Below are 19,457 nucleotides of genomic sequence, written 5' to 3'. Positions count from 1 at the left end.
GTGCTTTTGTGTTTGGCTTTGTAACTAATTCTGTAATTTTTATTAAAAAGAAAGTAACAAGAAAAGAAGTGGCTTCTGAAAATGAGGCAGTTCTGATGTTCTGACTTTATTCCACTCACACGTGTCAGCTGTATGCTGGGCTGAGGTTACTCCTAAAGAACATAGCTGCTCATGTGTTTCAGTATTGTTCTTGGCAATAATGATGAAGTCACCTTTGTATAAGTTGTGGAAGAGTTCTGCAGTTTCTTTCACAAACTTATCTTTTCCATATCTATATCTTTTACCAGATATGTGGTTTTTTTTTTTATAGCTAACAATATCTTTTGTTTTTTTGTCAGCATTTTGGCTCGCTGTGAATCAAACATTGCAGTTGTTCCAACCAACATCCAGGATGACTTACTTTTTGTTCTGTTTGTGTTCCTCATGACTGGGTTGTGGCATCACATAAAGTGTCCTTGGAAGTGGTCACTATGCACACTGACCATGTAACAAGATCAAATGGTTTAAAAGACACAGAGTGCAAAACTAAGTGAATCCACTGATGTGCTTTACTGATATTGAGAAAGGGAACACCTTCATCAATCTAAGATAAACGTCAAAGTAATCCACTGAACATGTCGATCATGTTTTTCTCCCTTATCTGATGACAACATGGGAGGCATTGGCACAAATGTGTGCAAGCTCCTTTGTTATCACCCAAAACTCGTAGACAAAGCAAATACACTAAACTAAATATGGCACTATCCCGCTTTACAGCCCGTCTGTAAAAGACTTTATGAATCCATGTAAACCAAGGCAGCCATGTCCAAACTCACAAGACACCTCATGGACAGACCTGTCAGCCTGTTGAGCCAAGTCAGTGAAGGATTGCTTGAGAACGTCATGGTTATAAAATGACTTCATGGCCATTTACTCATATGGAAGACAAATAAATGTCATCTATATGACAAGCAAACTATTTACATCAGAGTTTGATAGACAGTGAAAGGCAATGAAGAATGTTAAATGTTGTTTTATCTTTTAAGCAAACAGCTCTACAATATAAAGAAATTCATTGTTAGCACTGTTAATGTTCACTTCATCATAATTCACAAGCTGTTATGATCAGCAAATCATCAGTTACTGCTAATAAAGAGAAGCAAGGGGAAATTTGATTATTGCACACCATGACCTTATTATTCATAGTTATCCAGTTTTTAATGTGATTTTCAAGAACATGGTTACTTATCTTAAAGTTAACAATAAATCAAATCATAAAAACAGTTTTAGTGAGCATGAAAACAATAAACATGAATGACACTAACTGTTCGGCTTTTACTTCCTGGTGATAAAGCTGAAGCCCGTAGTTATACGTATGTCCTGCCAGAGAGGTCTGCATTCCACTGTGCTCGTTTTATAGTTTCCTTTTTAGTTAAATTAAATGTAAAGCTGACAGTTTATCATATAATGTTCTCTTGAAAGTAATTCAAAACTGTCAAAGTAATAAAACTTACTTTTTCTGGTCAAAATGTTTTTTGTGTTCAAACCACATCATTTTTCCTCATGTTTTGCCATAGACAATTAAATATGATGTGTACAGTGGATATTATTTAAAATTAAGCTGCAAAAGACATCATGCAACCTTAATACTAACCATAATGAGTGAGGTGAACTCGTTCTGGGTGTAAAGATATAAAGACTGCAGACCTAAACATTGATTCTGTTCCTTTCTTTCAGTTGCTCTTGTGTGTACAAACCACAGATCTGTGCAGCTGTTTTAGTACTTTGGCTCATTTGTTCAGTCTTTATTTTAGAGACCTCTGTAATCCTGTTTGTTTGTAACTTTTATCAAAGTTTACTTTCAAGTTGTAATTACATCTAAGAGGAAATATAAGCAACAACCACCTCTTTTGCTTGTAGGTTTCTATTTAACTACACACCTTTTGTACATTTGTTGATGCTGCTCAACATTTTCATTGCCTTTTGATTCACTTCCTTTCAAAGCCATTAACAGCTGCAGAATGACTAATTTTAAAGCCCAAATCGCTCTGGTCCTTCAAAACAAGTCATTCATGTGTGAAAAGACTTTGCTTTACCTGAAAGGATTCAGTCAGGCATTTTTCAAGGGCCAGTTAGCAGAGAACAGCAGCGTCTGGAGAAGAATCCTAAGAATGAGTTTCACATAAACACACACACACACACGCACACACACACATATATCCAGCATCATGAGATGACTGAGCATCCCACTCCATCGAAAACCCATCTGTGTCCCTCGGCTAGAATCGATTACTTAACTCAACAAGAAATGCGAGCACTATCCAATAATTGCCTTCACAGTTGGCTCTTTTCAGTGCTCATATTAAGCAATTTCCTATGCAAAATTATGGATCACATTTAGTGATCAGTAATCGCTGAAAATACATTTTATATTAAAGTTGTGTTTTTTCTAACAGAAAATCTATGTTTGAACGTTTAATGTTATAAATTTGTGACCAATTTGCTTTATTGGAAGAAGTGTGAGACACTTGGAATCATTTCTAACCCATTGTTTAACCAACAAAATGGATGTAGTCTACAAATGCCAACCATCTAGTGTAAAATAATGAAGACAGCTCCACAGATGTATTGCTTTCAAATGACTTGGCTCATGTTTCAAAGAACTGATTGGATGAACTGCTGCAGGAAAAGTTCACCTACCTCTGTGTGGACATAGTATTTACACCTACAACAAATTACTATCTGCTGTACCTGACATTTGGAAGAATATTTACATTAACATACCCACCTCACAGGCCATGATAACTGTGGCACATAATCTTTCAGACTATGAAATCCTTCACAGATGTATAACTTGTGGTTAAAAACTGCACAAATACTATTTTCTCATCTGTAAACATTATTTATCATTTCTTTAGTGATTCAGTTACTAAATAATTCATCATCATAATCCCTGTTTTCACTTTATTGTACTCTTTGTCCTCTTTTCCAAATGTGAATCAACATGTCATCCTTAAAGGTGCTATTTATTAGTGAATTTTTGTTTTTATTGATTAGTTTAATTCAGTAATATAAGTTGTGGATCTTAGGTTAACAGGTACTAGTTTTTGACCTTGATAAGAATGTTATCTTTCCTCCATCAATTCCAAATTCACTACCACTTAAGACATGAGGGATAAATGTGGATAGGATGATAATGATTAATGTCTACACAACACCTTTAACTCTGACTCTCCTATACATCATAAAGAAGTTGGTCATTTGGCTCATTCTCGTTAAATCTGCAGGGTTTTCTCCATTGTGTAATTTGTGTAGACCGCAATCAACATCCTTTTGACTGCTCTAAAGGGCCTGAGCAGCGTACTAATTATCTGTGGTGTGTGCCAATTATCAGCAGTCAAAATGCATATGGATTTTCTTTAGACGTTTCTTGTACAATTAGTGAGCCATATTTTTGAGTCAGCATTGATTCAAATGTTTTTGAATCCTCACATTTTGCACACTCTTGATAACAATAATAATAAAAAAAGACTATTTGCCATTTAAACACAAGCTGACCAGCACCAAAAGAGCTGGGTTCAGATTCTTATCCTATGATGGATTAATGCTAAATTGAGATGTGTGTCTTGGATCTTTAGAACTTGTTAAAACATATAGATAAGATGAGCTTTTTATAACCTCTATCAGTATTTAGGACTGCATGGTGGTGTGGTGGTTAGCAATGTCTTCAGACAAGGCTCCTGGTCTAAATCTCAGCTGGAGCCTCTGTGTGAGGTTTGCTTGTCTTCCCTGTGCATGTTTAGATTTTACTTTGCCTTTCTGCTACAGTCCAAAAACATGTTAGGCATGATACATGTTAGGCTGAATGGTGAATCTATACTGACCGCAGAAGTGTCAGCTTGCATGGTTGTTAATCTAATTTGTCTCTGTGTTGGCCTTCCAACAGCGTTCCAGGAATCAATCTTGCCTCAAACTATCCACTTGTGGCCAATCATGTGTCGGGTCCTATAATGGCAGCTACAGGCCCGTTTTGGATTTGACAGCAGTCAGCAGTGGCAGCTCCAAACAGGGTTACCATTGATGCTGTCAGCACATAGAAGTATTTTTCAATTTACATTTATGTATTCAAAACAAGTTGATGTTATCCAAAGTGAAGAACACATTGGGCAGAATATGTGGTATGTTCCCCAAAGGCTTGTCAACATGTGGACTATGTAGGGTGGGAATCAAACTAAAACCTTTCCAGTTGGTGGACGACCACTCAATCTCCTGAGAGTACTTCTGAAGCCACCTCCAAAATGTGTCTTTATCAGAAACCCCATGATGTGTTGTGTTGGTATAATACTGCATTAAACGGCAACATATTAAACAAACTGAGGACATAATTTATCTGCTGTACGTCATTGCCTTTGATATAATTCTCCATGGTATACCTACATTTTAGACCACTCCCATGCAGCTTGTGTCTGATGATAGTGATAGTTTAGCCTTTCAGATATATGAAATAATGAAAACTTCAGTCTTTCGAGAGTGGCTTTTGTCAAGTCCAACAATCAGCTGCAAGGCCTCTTGGTAGTTTTGTCTCACAGCCTTGGTTCCTTTGTCTTTGCAAGGTACCTCGGAATAAAATCATACCTATAGAACCGATGAATGAAATAATTGTCATAGCCTCATTTCCTGTCTGTATTCATGAAAAAAGGGCAAAGAAAAAATCAGGAAATTGCTCTTGTGAACTTTTGTGAACTGTAGAATATTTGGAAGGAATTGATTATTATTATTTTTTTCCTCAAAGAGGGCGTTGGAGTGGGTCTGAGCCATTCTGTGTTGTATAAAGGGGATAAAGTGATTGTGTTGATCTGGAAAGTACCAATTGGAAAACCCTCATTACGACCTTATTCGCTGTATAATTAAACCTGTCTACAGAATGAGGGAATTGTTTGATTTTACACTGACAAATAACTTCAGTTACCCCAGAACACATGATTAAAACACCAGAACTCAGTTGCTTGCTGTGCTCTGAGGCAGCCAAGGTGTTTAAGCAAATATCAAATCTGATTAATCAACACTTAAGATGACTTTGTGAGACTTAAATGCCTTTATTTTTAAGTGTCATTGTTGAACTTCAAAGCCCCCATTTCCAGTACCCTTTAACGGTAATACTGAATATTCTATCCTTTATCAAAAATTGACCCGTTGCTGTCAGTGTGATACAGATGCTGTATTCTATACTTGCCAGCCGTCTTAGACCATGCCGTGTCTCCATTGACCTCTTCTATTACTTCACTTCCAAAAAAGTTTGTTTGCTGGATAAGATATGGAATGCAATCATTTGCAAATCTAAAAAAAAATATGTTTTATTCACAATAGAACATTGAAAAATTACATATTTTTTTATTTCATAAAACATATTAGCTCATTCCCAAAGTTGGGAAAGGGGCAACAAATGTGCCAGAAAAATGAGTGTTACTTTAAAAAAGATTGTTGAATTAACATGTTGCAACTGGAAACAGTTCATTGATTTGAGTTAAATGCTTCCTATACACAATTTGTTTGCACAAAAAAAGTGCAAATTTCTTTCATGAAAAAAGACATCTGCATTTTGAATTTTTGTATTCCTTTTCTTTTTAATTTTGCTATTACAATCTCTCTATTTTAATGCAACAGTCAAAATTTGTGTTAAAACGAAACACAGATGGAAATGCTGCTGTTATTTATGAGAAGAAGCTTTTTGCTGCTGAAGAACATTGACTACTAGAAAGTTGAGGAAACTTACACCTCATACAAAAAATCAAATATCAGAAACAAAACAGTGGATTGGTATATGTACATGTAAAGTGTGAACTGGGGGAATCCTGTCCTATCAGCTTCTTAGTATTAGATTTTTTTTTTCTGGCAGTTCTATGTAACTGAAATTTATGACCTCTGGGTTGTGGTTTGGCAGTGATGTGAGTTATGGGTCATAGTGTGATGCTGGTTATGGACTGTACTGACGAATGGCTCCTCTGAGGCATAAGGGAGTAGACGGGGTCGAGCTGAAGTGATGTGATATCTTTCTGTGGGTGGGTGGGTGGATGGGGGTGTGTGGGGGGGGGGGCTGTATTGATTTGCCATCATTAAAGTGCATGTGTTTGCAACCAAAGTCTTTCTTTACTTTACTTTTTCATGCATTACATGAGCTGATTAAGAAATATTGCCTTACTATACTTTCTTTATGTTTTAATTATTAATTTTTCTAGTTTTGAAATCTTTACAAATGGAAAACTAGATTGTTGCCATAGTGCTGCAGTTACTGTGTCTCTTCCTTTTGAAATTAGGGATGTAAAACTTGATTCTTTCAACAAAATCAGTTATTGTGAAAGAATAATTAAAATTTAGTAAGAAACTAACTTATTTGCACACTCAGTGAATTTGTTACTGGAGTCTGAGCTGAGGAAGGTTCCCACATTTGTTTAACATTGCTTAACATTCGTTTTTAGTGTTTCCTTCACACCCCCGAACCATGTCAGCTGACCTTATAGGTTAGGTCATTTGAGATACTGGAAATCCTACAGCCTGGTGGCTTGTTCAGATCTGTCAGATATATTGTGTGTTGCTGCAGAATGTTCTGGTTTCTCTGATTCACTATAACACCTTCTTCATGATTCAAGGTGAGAATCTCACGTGAGGATACCATCTGTTCACCGTCCCTGCGTCCAGTAAAGAAACGTCTGGAAACAAATATATGAATTTCAGAATTATTAAACCTGGGTATGGTTTCACTGTGGTCAGTGCCCATCACTGATATTTCTTTACCCAAACAGCTCTCTTTTTCTTATCTGGTTTTTATCTGTAATTTGTTTCTCATTGTAACCACGGAGGTTGGATTCATTCAGTTTCTGCAAAAAAATTGCTTTTTGTTATGTCTGCTTTTTGAATTCTTGGAAATATTGATGTGGGCTTCCATGTGAAGTGCCAATACTCGACAGTTTCACAGAAAGTCTTCCACTGCACCTACCTCATTGGGTAATCCAGTTTTGTGGTTTATGCAAATCCAAATGAAAAAACTTTCAGAATTCTTCAGATTTTCCAGGTTGACAGTTTTGATATGTTTTCATTTCACTTTGTGTAGTGTGTTTTGCCATAAAAGAGGTTACAACATTAGTTGAATACAGTTATTTGAGGGTATGTCAGGGCTACCTCTGTACAATAAAAAAATGGCGGTCTCAAATCCAAGTAGAGTCTAAGTAATTGCACTTCATAAAACTGATTAAGATATTGCATTGTGCAAAGTTGCTTATCAATGCAATAAGTAGCTTCTCTGTGTAATGTAAAAATGAAAAATCTTGTTTTGTTTAAACCTTTTTCTTACTCCATTCTTGAATGAGTTGCTCTGTCCTTCTGACTTGTTAATTCCTAAAATCTGTACTGTGCTGTACGGCTGGAGACAAAGGGCACGTCCTCAGAGCAACACTTTAAACTACTTTGTTATATCTGCCAAGTCTCCAAAGGCAATTAAATGTTCAGATTTATTTCAGCCATACTAGTTGGATTTTCACATGGAAATGAGTCATAATACTGTTGAGTATACTGTTGCGGCAGACTTTTGACAGCCTGTGCGCAAAACTTAAAAACATTTTTAACAAGCGGACTGATATAGCAAGTATTAGTAGATGTGGCTGCTGATCAGGTGCCAGAGGGAAAAAAAATCATCCTGTGTTTTGAGTTATTTAAACCTTAGATATTTTATGAACAAAATTGAATGTGAGACTCACAAACTAATCTGTGGACATTATCACTCAGTGAAGAATCTCTTCTTTTGTGTGATAGGATTTATGCTCAATAATGTGTCACAGAAACTGGATTCATGAAGCACTTTTTAAAATTTTTTTCAAAGTAGCTTTTTGGTGGCACAAATTGGTTATGGCCCTACAGGTTTAGTCTAATTTAGTGGTGGTTTTGATGCAGTGATAACTGGTCATTACCACAGTTATTAAATGTCACAATTCTTAAAAAAACACTTGCCAGTCAGGAAGTTTATGTAACTGCTTTTTTTGTTTTGAAAACAGGGAGCTGTGTTTTTTTTTTGGGTTAATTGTATGAATAATTAATTAAGTAACTAGTAATTTAACACAGCGCAAAAACTTTAATCTAAAGTTGCATGTAAAAAGGTCAGGGTTACCTTATTAAATTCAGGTACTGCAGAAACTGGAACTGATACTGAAAATCAAGCGAGTTCTTTGAAAATGCATCACATCACTGATGCAATTCACATCACTAATGGCAACTGCTCTGGGATACTGGAAATGTAGACTATTGAAATCTACCAATTCAGATGCTTTTATCTCATGCAACAAGCACTGGCCTTGAACACATTAAGTCTTGACAAGCAGAGGTGGAGGCGCTCTTTCCAGAGAAGACATAAGCAGAAATAACACTTTTCTACACACAAGTAAATGGAGTTTTTGTTTTTTATGACGACCAGTCTGCTCCTCAGCCTTTGTCGTCTTGGTGTTAGCTGGTTTCTAAGAACCAGTAACAGACGATGTCCTCCACATTGACTCAGCTGCTTATACCGGCTGCATAGTATGGTGTACTCAGTGACCTGGCACTTTGCTTAAAAGAATGACTCTGTTCTCTGACAGTGTGTGGGCACATGGATTCAAGTGTGAAGGCCAAAATGTGTGTTCAGTGCATGTGTGTTAGTCAAATAGTGTCAGTCTGTGAATCTGTTTGTCTTATTTTGAGTGTGCTTCATGTATATGTATGTGTGGATTGTGTGTTGTTTGCCTTGCTCCTATCATGTTAGTGAGGAGGTGGCACGGCACGGTGCAATAGGATCAGCCGGGACTGGCCATTTGAAGACAAGAAAGGAAGCCCAGCTATCAGACTGTTTTTTTTCAATACCTCATTGTGTTATCAGATGTGAATTTCTTTTTGCTGTTTGTGTATTAGTTAATCCTGGATTTTAACCATGTCACTCTTTCTCTTCTTTTTGTTGTCTGTCTGTCCTAACTGTCTATGTATGTCATTCTCTCCCCATCTGTCTACCTCTCATTTTCTTCCCCTGCAGTTTGCTGTTTCGTGGTCCACAAGCGGTGCCATGAATTTGTCACGTTCTCCTGCCCAGGTGCAGATAAGGGGCCTGACACAGACGTAAGTAACCAAATCCCAGCTCTTCCCTATCGTGTTTGAGTGTGTATGTGGTTCACAAAGGAGGTACCTTTCTTGTCATTAGACTAAAGCACATACAGAGTGAAACCAGTACATATGCAGTTTTATCAACCAGACCCCTTCTCAAAACACACAGGGGCTCTTTTAACAGCTGAAGAGCTGCCATGTATCCTTATCATGTTATGAAGTAGTGCACGTTGAGAGGCAGAGGAAATCTGAAGCTTACTTCTCCTCCGACAAGCATCACTTTTAAATTGCATACAGCTGGAAAGTGCATATTAATCCATTGTCAGTTTCAGCAGTCTCTGGATGCTTTGTTACGATAAGATGATAACTTTTTGCATTTAAATTGATCACATCAATGGAAAGGAAATTACATTCATAATATAATGCACCATCTCCACTGTCAGACCCTATCAGTGTTGTTTTTTAAGCCCATTCAGCATGTTAAATCAGTGTCGTGTCTCTGACTGGCTGTTCGATGTGGCTGGAGAATCCATGATTCTACCCACTTAGAGCTGTTTTTCCTTATCTCTTTAATCCCTGGCTCTTCCTACCAGGTTTAGCTTTGCGAACGCCACTCCCTCAAAGTTATCACCAGCCATATTCTTAAAATAAGAGTGACGGTGGTATAATATCTGCTTTGTTTACATTCTTTATCTACATGGTCTATCAGTTTCCCTTGTTGATTACTGTCCATAGACTACTGCCCCACCTGCGAATGAGTTATGTCCTCTTGCGCAGACGAAGATTGCATGTCCAAACTTCCAGGTGGACATGTTTTTTTCTGGTGTTTCCGTGCCATTTTTCTCCCCAGATACTTGTGATGTGAGGAGACCCAGCACAGAGTATTTTTGTCACCACTGTTTTTTGTACATCGGTTTGTTGTATGAGAAGCCTTAGTGTCATAAGAAGGAGGGCTATTCAAGGGTTAAATCTAACCGGCTCATGATTTAATCGCCGCAGCAGCAGGTGGCTAATTAGATTCATTCATTGTCAGTGTTCCTGTCGAGTCATTGGGCACCACCTTTAATACGAGTGATTGAATTGTTTCAATGAGTCACTATACGCACAAAGAAAAACAGAACCTAAATTGTACATAATGACATCTCTCAGTGTCATTATGTTATTCTTCAATGAAACGTCTAAACATCACAGGTTGTGACTTCACAACACGCTGACTGTGACCTTTATTCTCAGAGGTCTTGTAAATGTCATTGTTATCCTATTAGATCTGATTCCTCCAGCATGAGTAATTATAGAGAAAAGCTTACTGGAACATAACTGTGCCATAAAAGGTGACCCGATGTGTTCAAGAGACAGATAGGAAATGCAGAAGTTGAGGTTTTAAACAGCACATCTACACCTGTCTTACAGACAGCATTAACAACTGTCTCTGTAAACCATGGATGAGAAAAAATGATGACTTACTGCATTAGAATTAACTTCTGTTTGTGAAGTTCAAAACAGTTCTCATAATGAAATATTTTGTAAACTAGTTTTCTATCGGATAAGCAGAATCATAGATAGAACCTTACCCCTAAAAACACATTTCTATTACAATTCAATATGAAAATAAATTGAGATTCTTCATAAATGTAGGCTCTTTTATGACACTATGAATGGGCTTTCCTGTTTCCTCTTAGGTTTCTAGTACCAACTTATGTGCCATCAACATTTGTTTGCATGCTGGCAAAGTGCAAAACTCCATTTACATACCTGCTTTCTTGCTGGGCATTCATAGCCTCTTGGCTTTACAGCAGCACAGCCTGGCCTCTGTAACTGGAGATATGTCAGCGTGTCTTTCAAGATCATCAACCCAGTCTCTTTAAATAGAGCGCTCCATGGATGACATGGAAGCCGGACCAGGATAAAATAGTCTGAGCGAGGGGGTTCTTGATTCACGAAGGAACATCAAGTTCATTGTTAGCAGGACAGCTAACCTTCAATGACCTCTTAGATCTGTGTGTTCCTCCCATCCAACATCCCTAATTTGTCTGTCCACTCTCCATCACCAAACTGCAGCTTAGGTTGGGCAATATCAATTTAGCACATATTATTACAATTTGTAATAGCATGTGGGTTTGAGAGATGTCTGTACAAGTTAAACATTTTCCAACATTTTTCTTGCACCTATAGAATTACTGGAAAAATGTACAAGAAAAATACTTTTTCAGTATATTTGCTCATGTTACAGTATGTAGATAAGTTTCAGTCAGTAGGATTTTAATAACATTTTTGGTTTCGTCTTCCCTATGTTATGAAATAAATAAAGACAACTTTTGCCTTTAAGAGATAGTTGACAGAAGACAGAAGAATCCGATGCTTCACAGAACTCTGTGTTGTAACTAACATCCAAGTCAATTGTAGTTTATTTCTAGACTATCAAACCTTAGCTTTCGATGCTTTGATTATATATATGTTATTTCTGTGTAGATACACACAACAGCATCGAACAGGACAGGACAGAAACTTCAAATGAATCCAATCGAAAAACGAAATCGAAAAAAGTCGCTGTCGCTGCAAATCGCTGTCCTTTAAAGATGCACATTATTTTATCCACTACAAAAATATTTTGTTCTTCGTTTTGATATAGATCTCTCTGCACTTACAGCTGCAGTGCTGTTGCCAGGGGCAACCACACATATTACATGGCTTGCTGCCTCCTGGGTTTGCAGTCCAGGAAGGCAATAACTCCCTTGGCCAGCAAATATCCTGAAGATCTGCTGTATCTAAGCTTCATGTATCTTATGACTCACGTCTGTGTTTTATAACTCCTACTGCAAGTAACTAAGAGTGCACTGTGGCCACAGGTCTTTCCACCGGCAGTTAACTTTTGTTTGACAGGGCAAGATTACCATGAACACATTCTTCCTCACAGTAACAGCCACAGCATGTTGTTTTAAAGACAAGGGAGGCTGCAGATAGGCTGATAATTACACAAGAGAATTTCTCTGTGTAGTCACTGAAGTGCTGTCAATGAAGCAATCTGAGGTTTAGTTTGAGGATGTTGTTTTTAAGTACCGAGATTAGCTTCATCCATCAGCAGGTGCCTGTTGGGTACAAGGTTGGTATGTCTTTTTAAACTACTAAAATACTACCTCAAGTTGTTTATATACTTAACATTTAGAGAGTAATTGTACCCGTGCTAGTTTCACTGAGTCAAATTAAAAGCCTTAGTTGAACAAAATGTTTTTGTTTGACTGTTGGGTGTAACGTTTACCTGCAGCTCAAGTAAGTTCAGTGCTTTACAGGACAAGACCATCAATAATGCAGGAGTTTTTTGTTTCACCGAAGGGGCTCAGCAGATGAAACTGAGAGGTTTGATGTGACTGCGTTTGTGTGGCTGTTGCATCATTGATGTCCACTTAACCAGTGCAGCCCATTTGACCCTGGGCAATCTGCAAGTCCGTTTGCACTGATTTCCTCTCTTCTTTCACACACGCATGCACACACACACACACACTGACACACATACTCTCAGACAATCACCCCGAGCCCCTCGGGCCTGTTCAGTGCACAGATAGCTTTGACAGAGTAACACGGTTAGGCTGTAGCACAGTGGCCTCTCTGTCTCATTTGCTTGGAAACAGACAGGCATGACCCAAGGGTGACATGGCAGTCAGGCATAGCATAAACAGTCTCACAGAAATAAAAATTTTCCTAACAATTTCTGTTCTTTTGCTTTTTACTAAAATATGTAAGTTAGAGGAAACTCATAAATATGGGCTTAAAGCTGTCAGATTTAATTTGAGGGGATTTATTCATCAGTTAAACAGGTGAGAGGTCTTAGTTGATTCCAGCTTTGGCATTTGCATTTGAAAACTGTTGATGTAAACCCACATTTTATGGTCAAAGACAGCTGCAGTAAATGCCTGGCAAAACGTCAGAATAAAGGAAACACATTATTTGGCGATGTGAAGACTTCAGGCACTAACTGCAAAGGATTCTTGACAAAGTCGTGGAAGTTTCCATCGTATTTGTTATGTTCAGTTGTGGAGTTGAAAAAGAAGGTTCCACATACTGAAGAACTCTACTAAATAAACTTCTTCTAATTTGCATGTAAATAACTTTTTAGTGCTTAGAGTCCCCTCCACCTCTCATGAATGGTGTGTGCCAAAATTGATGACACAGTAGCTGGCGCTCAGGGGGCTTTGGTGTAATTTCGGCCGGTCATGCACCTCTCAGTTATTTTTATTTCATTTTCAAACCTGGCAAGGGCTGTGCTAGGGTGCTTTTGAAAAAAAAGAAGAGCAGCAGAGAGGAGTGGCATGAGCAGGTCCGGTCTTAAAGGCTTCCATCGAAATCCAAGAAGGCACAACGACTGTAAATGTTAAAAGTTTTTAAAAACTGCATAAAAGCCAAACGGAGAAGTTCAAACTGTGTAGTTTGTGCTTGCATATTTTACTTCCTGTAGGACTTCTTCTATTGCTTTCCTGTGGTGTTTAGGCACTATTTTCTCAGTAGTGACACCTACTGTGTAGAAAAAAAAACTTCACAGTATGCCTGAAGCGATGGTATAAATTAAAGTGCTGTGCTGACATCATAGTTTGCTCCCCTAACGACCAATGCAACATGCATAATTGCAACATTTGTATTTTGTGAACTCGTCTGGTAAGTGCTTGAATGCAGACAAACCTTTATAAGTTAAAAGCCTACTGCAGGTTCACAGTGATGCTCTCATACGGTGTTACCAAGCTGTTAATCTGAGAGGAATCTGTAATATTAATGAGTGCTGTAGGCAGCAGTGATCTAATATTTAAAAGGGCAAATCACACAGGAGACGCTGGTTTTGCCTGACTGAAGGTTTGTAAGAAAAAAAGATGTTCTGGTTTCAATGCTTGGCACACACACGGTCCCATTACAAGGACTCTGCTAGGGAATTGAAAACGAGATTAAACTGGAGTGGTGCTAAATTACATCATCTGTGCCACAGGCATCTTGGATTGTCACAGGCAATGGAGCCTTTCATCTGTATTTTATTATGTCTGTTTCCTTCCAGCAAGGGTGCTGGCAGTATCTTTTCAACAGGCCTGTTGTGGCCCACAATTTACCATTTTACCATTTAGCCAGCCAATGATGCCAAAACAGAAATCCAGTGGAAATTCACTTAAACACTTGTTCTGAATAGTAGACAGGGTGTAATGGTGGTCCACACATAAGCGAAGAGAAGGGTGTGAGAAAAGGGAAGAAATTAAGCAACACTTAATCAACCAATACAGTTCAGCACAGACCATGTTAAACCATTTTAGTTATATTACTATACAGGAGTACTACTCAAAGTAGCCCATTAAGATTATTTTTCAATTCGTGGTAACCTAAAACATTTCCAGACTGTATTTTTAATAAAATCTTGATTTTATAACCACACCATCTTTTGACAAGATATCACTATGCGTGTAATTAGAAGACAAAGTCTGTACAGTGAATTTGGCTATACTTACCTGTGAGATAATCTCCTACAGAGAAAGTTTGAGGTGTAATAACATTTTCACACACCGTCTCACAGCATCGCAGCGTTGGACATACATCAGTCAATAAATCAATATCTTGCCTGTGTGTGTGTGAACTGAAACAAAGGAGAGTTGTTAAATTAACTGGCCAAGTAATGTAAACATGTAAAAGTATTGTCTCCATAAATCTTGATGCCAGGTTATGCGTTAAATCTGCTCCATAGCTATCACAGCACAGCCATGTGCCTCACACAGTAGTTTACTTTGAAGCTTGATGTGCTCAAGACTATACAATATATGGACAAAGACCACAGAAGCTGTGATTTGTCCACTTGGTATGCCATTATAACCCTTTTCTCAAAGATAGTGCTTTACTGGAACAAAAACACAGTAGGTTCTAATATTATTTGAACAGCTCATAATGCTAAAACTAACATCTGTATTCAACCTGCGTAGTTATAGACTCTCGCTATACTTCCATGTACAGACTCAAAAGGTCCAGTGGTTGAGCATTTCCTACAATATCTTTCCTGTTTTCTGTACTGCAGAGTTTTAGGTAAAAATAAGCTGTTGCTTAGATTAGCTCAAATGTGGGCCATAAATAAACTCATATAAGAGATGCATGTAATAACCTCTGTTTTCAATCAGCCTTGCCTAAAGTACTGAAGTACAGCTCTGCTGATGTCAAGCAATTTCTAATTGGTTTACAGGCTGGACTGGCTGTTCAGTCCAGCCTTGCTGGTTTGTTGGAATAGTTGGTCAGCTGATATGGTGTCTCTTTTGAGTTTTTGTCTGCAGGCCAATTAGCTTGGCCATCCGGCTGCACTGTATGGCTTATGAAGAAGGACACAAGATTAACAGAGTTTTGTTTTGATCCTCGAATTAGTGCTTCAGAGACTTATCTGACTTATCTTATCTGAAATAGTCTAAGTACATTTGTAAGGGATATATTAAATCATGGAGGTAGGTTTTGTGTTGGCAGTGTAATTGCAAAGTGACAAAAACAACCAGGCAACAGTATAAATGCTCAGCAGCATAGGCTGTGCGTTGATGTAACGCAGAAGCATAAATCAAGCGTAAGTCAGCCTCCCACTCCTTACAGAACTGAATACCAGTAACACATGCTTTTAGCACACACCCTTATGCAAGCATTGGCACAAATGCTGCTTCCAAGGAAACACTGTCTCAAATAAGCTCTAGCCTGCCTTTGGGTGAGCTTGGTGCTCCCAGTTTTCTCTGTGTGAGTGCTGACAAGTCCTACAGAGCCTGCCAGGTTATACTGTTTCATGAAATGAGATTATTGTTGACTCAAATATACCTTCAAACACACATATGCACATAAAATCGCTCTTATAAGTGCCAGAAAGGATTATCTCATTGTCTTTTATTGGAGCTGGCATATGTGAGGAGACATATAATAGCTACTGATGTTCTTCCACAGGGAATAACACGATACACTGTGCTTATCAAGCGTTCCTAATAAAGTTTGGCCTCTTTCACCAAGCTATATTCGTTGTCATTGATTTAAGTCCCTACTGTATGATGTCTGAAAATGCTGCTGGGATGTCACCCTTTACCTACGGTGCAGTGTGTTAAGTGTGTTTGTGTGAAATCTGTGTGATCATCAGTTGTATGGAGGTGTGCCATGATTGTCATTACTGAGAGACAGGAGACCAAATGAGAGAGGCACTGTAAGGACTGCCTAAGTGGGAAAAATGAGAGGAAAAGGCTTAAGCTCATCTGTTGGAACTAGTATTCAGCATGCTCTCTGGAGAGCACAAGTTTGCACCATGACAGACACAATTTAGTAGAGGGAAGAGCAGGAAATAGAAAGATGACATCGTATTCTGTTAAGGTAGACAGGGCTGTATAAAGGCTAAGCCGACTGCAGTTTATTTGAAATTTGATTTTAAGGTGTGTATGCTGTAGTGTTCTGCTACAACATCTTTTGTTTGACAGTTTTGCTGAGAAATTCATTGGAGCTCTATCTATGAGAGGATTATTTTGTATTGGCTCAGGATTTCTATTTTCTTAATTTCCATCCCCTTTTATTGTTGGATAACCTTTCTTTTTTAGTTATAATATGGGAAAAATTAACTTGAACATTTATCATGCTAACTTAGGCCTGTAGAGTCTGAGAAGTAGCTTTTGGTTTTTTTGCACTTTCTTTGGGCATTTCACAGTTGCACTTTGGGGTGAACTTTCTGAGGCATCCACTCCTGGGTCGATTGGAAACGGCCTTAATTGATTTTGCACTAATTTCCACTGGTGTATTTTGTGTTCATTTGCACAACTGGAGTACAATTAAATGAAATGCAATTCCATGTCCCTGCTGAGGTGCTCTGTACAACATGCATGTGACAAATAAAGCTACTATAATTATGACTTGTGAATAATCTCTCTCACTGTGGAATCATTGGCTCCAGATTTTTTTGAAAATTACATTTGAATTCTTCCTAGATTAATGGGCTTTTCTAAGATCATAACTGATGTCTTTCTTCCTTAGCATTGTATTAAAACACACATGTATGCTCCAGACCAGCAAACTGCCAAAACGTCTGCTTTTACAGAGGTGGTCACACTTACCGATGATCAATTAATCAAGTACAAGGACTTTTGTCTATACTTTGCAGTAGATCCTTGTTCTAATAGGACAAAGTCTTATGGATTTAATGTCTTAGAATCTGAAATAATTCAATTTCCTAAGAGAATGCAGGCTATTAAACTCCATATAAATATGGATGGGGATACAGAGATATATTCAAGAGCTACTTTATAATAAAGATATGATCTATATGCAGCATTACTTCAACTTTTGTTACACAGTCAGTCATAAAGATGAGTTCCCATGCTCTGTGACAATCAAAAACCCAAATTGAGAACATGACTGGTTATTATTTTGTCTGGGAATTGTTTACAATATAGAGTTGTACTTTAGATCTGAACTGTAACTATGTGCCTTGAGTTTTATTAATCACAGGCACTGAATAAAGCCAATATCAAAGTTGGATTACTGCTCTTTCACTACATGCATGTCTTTTAGATTTGTACATGAGTGTGGGATTCAAAGTGTGTGCAATCCTGGTGGCTGTTCTCATACGTCAAATACGACTGTCAGTGTTTGTTGTTGTGTTGCTGTCCCCCAAATGCTTCCTTAGATAGCAGATTCCTCTGGTGAGTTACAATTCCTGCACTTAACCCTTTAAAGGGAACTCCAGTATTTTTAAACCTAGACCTTATTTCTGGAATGAAATACGTTTATCTACTCCTCGAGAACAGTCAGGCGAAAGTCGGCGTCCTTCGGAAGCTATTCAGATAACTTGCGATCGGCGTATATCAATATAATGGAGTGAACTGGGCAGGGACGATGCAGTCTCTAAAGAAAGCATTATCTGTCTTTATTTCACCAATACTTTAAGACGAATGAATGAACGAAGGCGTACTATTGCTCTGTTAGCGCATAGCTACTCTTGTGTGGCTACTTGCAGCTATAGGAGAGCTAACGGAGGGAATTCTACACACACCTCTACTGGGACCACTTCATCGACACACATGGCTGCAGCACTGCTCATTCACTCCGGTGAGAACGTCCATCTTACTCAAAGTCGTTGTTCACATTGTCAAAATTTGATAAATATCCTGCCATGTTGCACAAAACTAGTAGTAGCAAACTCCGTGTGAAGTTTGTCACTCTGTCTGTCACAGAGAAACGAGTAAAAAAAAAACTGTGCTCCAGGGGGGCGTGTGAATGAAGTGGTCCCAGTAGAGTGCCTATGTAGAAATCCATCCGTTAGCTCTCCTATAGCCACAAATAGCCACATAACAGCACCTATGAGCTAACAGAGCTATAGTACACGTTTGTTCATTCATTCTTCTTAAAGTAATGGTGAAATAAAGACAGATAATGCCTTATTTAGAGGCTGCATCGTCCCTGCCCCGTTCACTCCGTTATATGGATATCACGTTAACATTTCCATCTGTCATTAAAACTACTGAGTACAATTTTCCTTCCTAAGTGCCTAAAAGGATTATCTCCACATGTTGATATGTAACAACATGATATACTCATTCAACAAGCAAATCTGTCTCTGGGATAGAAATAATGTACTTTAGTGTCTGCTGCTGTCACAGTATGAGTTTGCTTTTTTTCTTTTAAAACGGTTCTAGAGGTTCTAGAAATGAAATTTGTTTGATACTTTGTTTGTTTTGATATGTTTTGAATTTGTTGAACAACTACAAACATGTGATATAAACTGTTGTAGTTACAGAAAATAGAGACAACTAGATAGAGGACAATATTATGTACCTCGTCTTTATAGCCAGGTCATCGCTTTGAGTATTAACAATTTTGAGTGATGGTTGATGAGATGGATGAGAATCCCCTGGGCTGCCTGCTGATGGTATTTATACTCTCTGAGGTCTTAATGAACAGATCGTGAATCTTTCTTGCTAATGGTCTGTGACGTGGCTGTCTGAAACGAGCTCTGATCAAGACCTTGCTGAAGGCGTTGCAAAAGGATATAAGCGTTTATATGTTCACATGCATTCAGTTTGTGTGTGGGTCTGTGTATGTTGATAATGGTGGAGGACAGAGGATGGGTGCGCTCTGGGATCTCCTGCATCACTTGATGTTGATAATGGTGGAGGACAGAGGATTTAGATTTTATGACGTGGTTCTTCCAGACACATTAGATGCGAATCATGTCTTAGAGCAGAGTTTTTATATGTACGGGTGCCTCCCAATATGAAGATACTGTCTGCAATGGATTTTTAAAGAAATTAATTTGTATTATTATCATTAATTTGAGAGTGTAGACATTGTTTAATTGTTTAGTTTTTAATTTGGTAGCCAGAATAAATGACATGCAGCACATA

The 19,457-nt window shown here is 38.1% G+C and overlaps 1 protein-coding gene across 2 annotated transcripts in view; it reads left to right on the top strand.

Annotated features, from left to right (window-relative positions):
* Positions 1–19,457, top strand: part of prkcaa (protein kinase C, alpha, a) — a 124,423-nt gene that overhangs the window by 31,204 nt on the left and 73,762 nt on the right. For both annotated transcript variants that reach the window (XM_072384574.1, XM_072384575.1), the window contains exon 3: positions 9,029–9,111. In XM_072384574.1, the coding sequence (XP_072240675.1) occupies positions 9,029–9,111 (83 nt within the window). The remainder of the gene's footprint in view (positions 1–9,028; positions 9,112–19,457) is intronic.

The sequence above is a fragment of the Leuresthes tenuis genome, unplaced genomic scaffold, assembly GCF_036924035.1.
Source record: "Leuresthes tenuis unplaced genomic scaffold, fLeuTen1.0.hap1 SCAF_4, whole genome shotgun sequence".
NCBI classification, from domain to species: domain Eukaryota; kingdom Metazoa; phylum Chordata; class Actinopteri; order Atheriniformes; family Atherinopsidae; genus Leuresthes; species Leuresthes tenuis.
The sequence above is the reverse complement of the archived record's forward strand: the minus strand, read 5'-3'. Positions and strand labels throughout refer to the sequence as shown.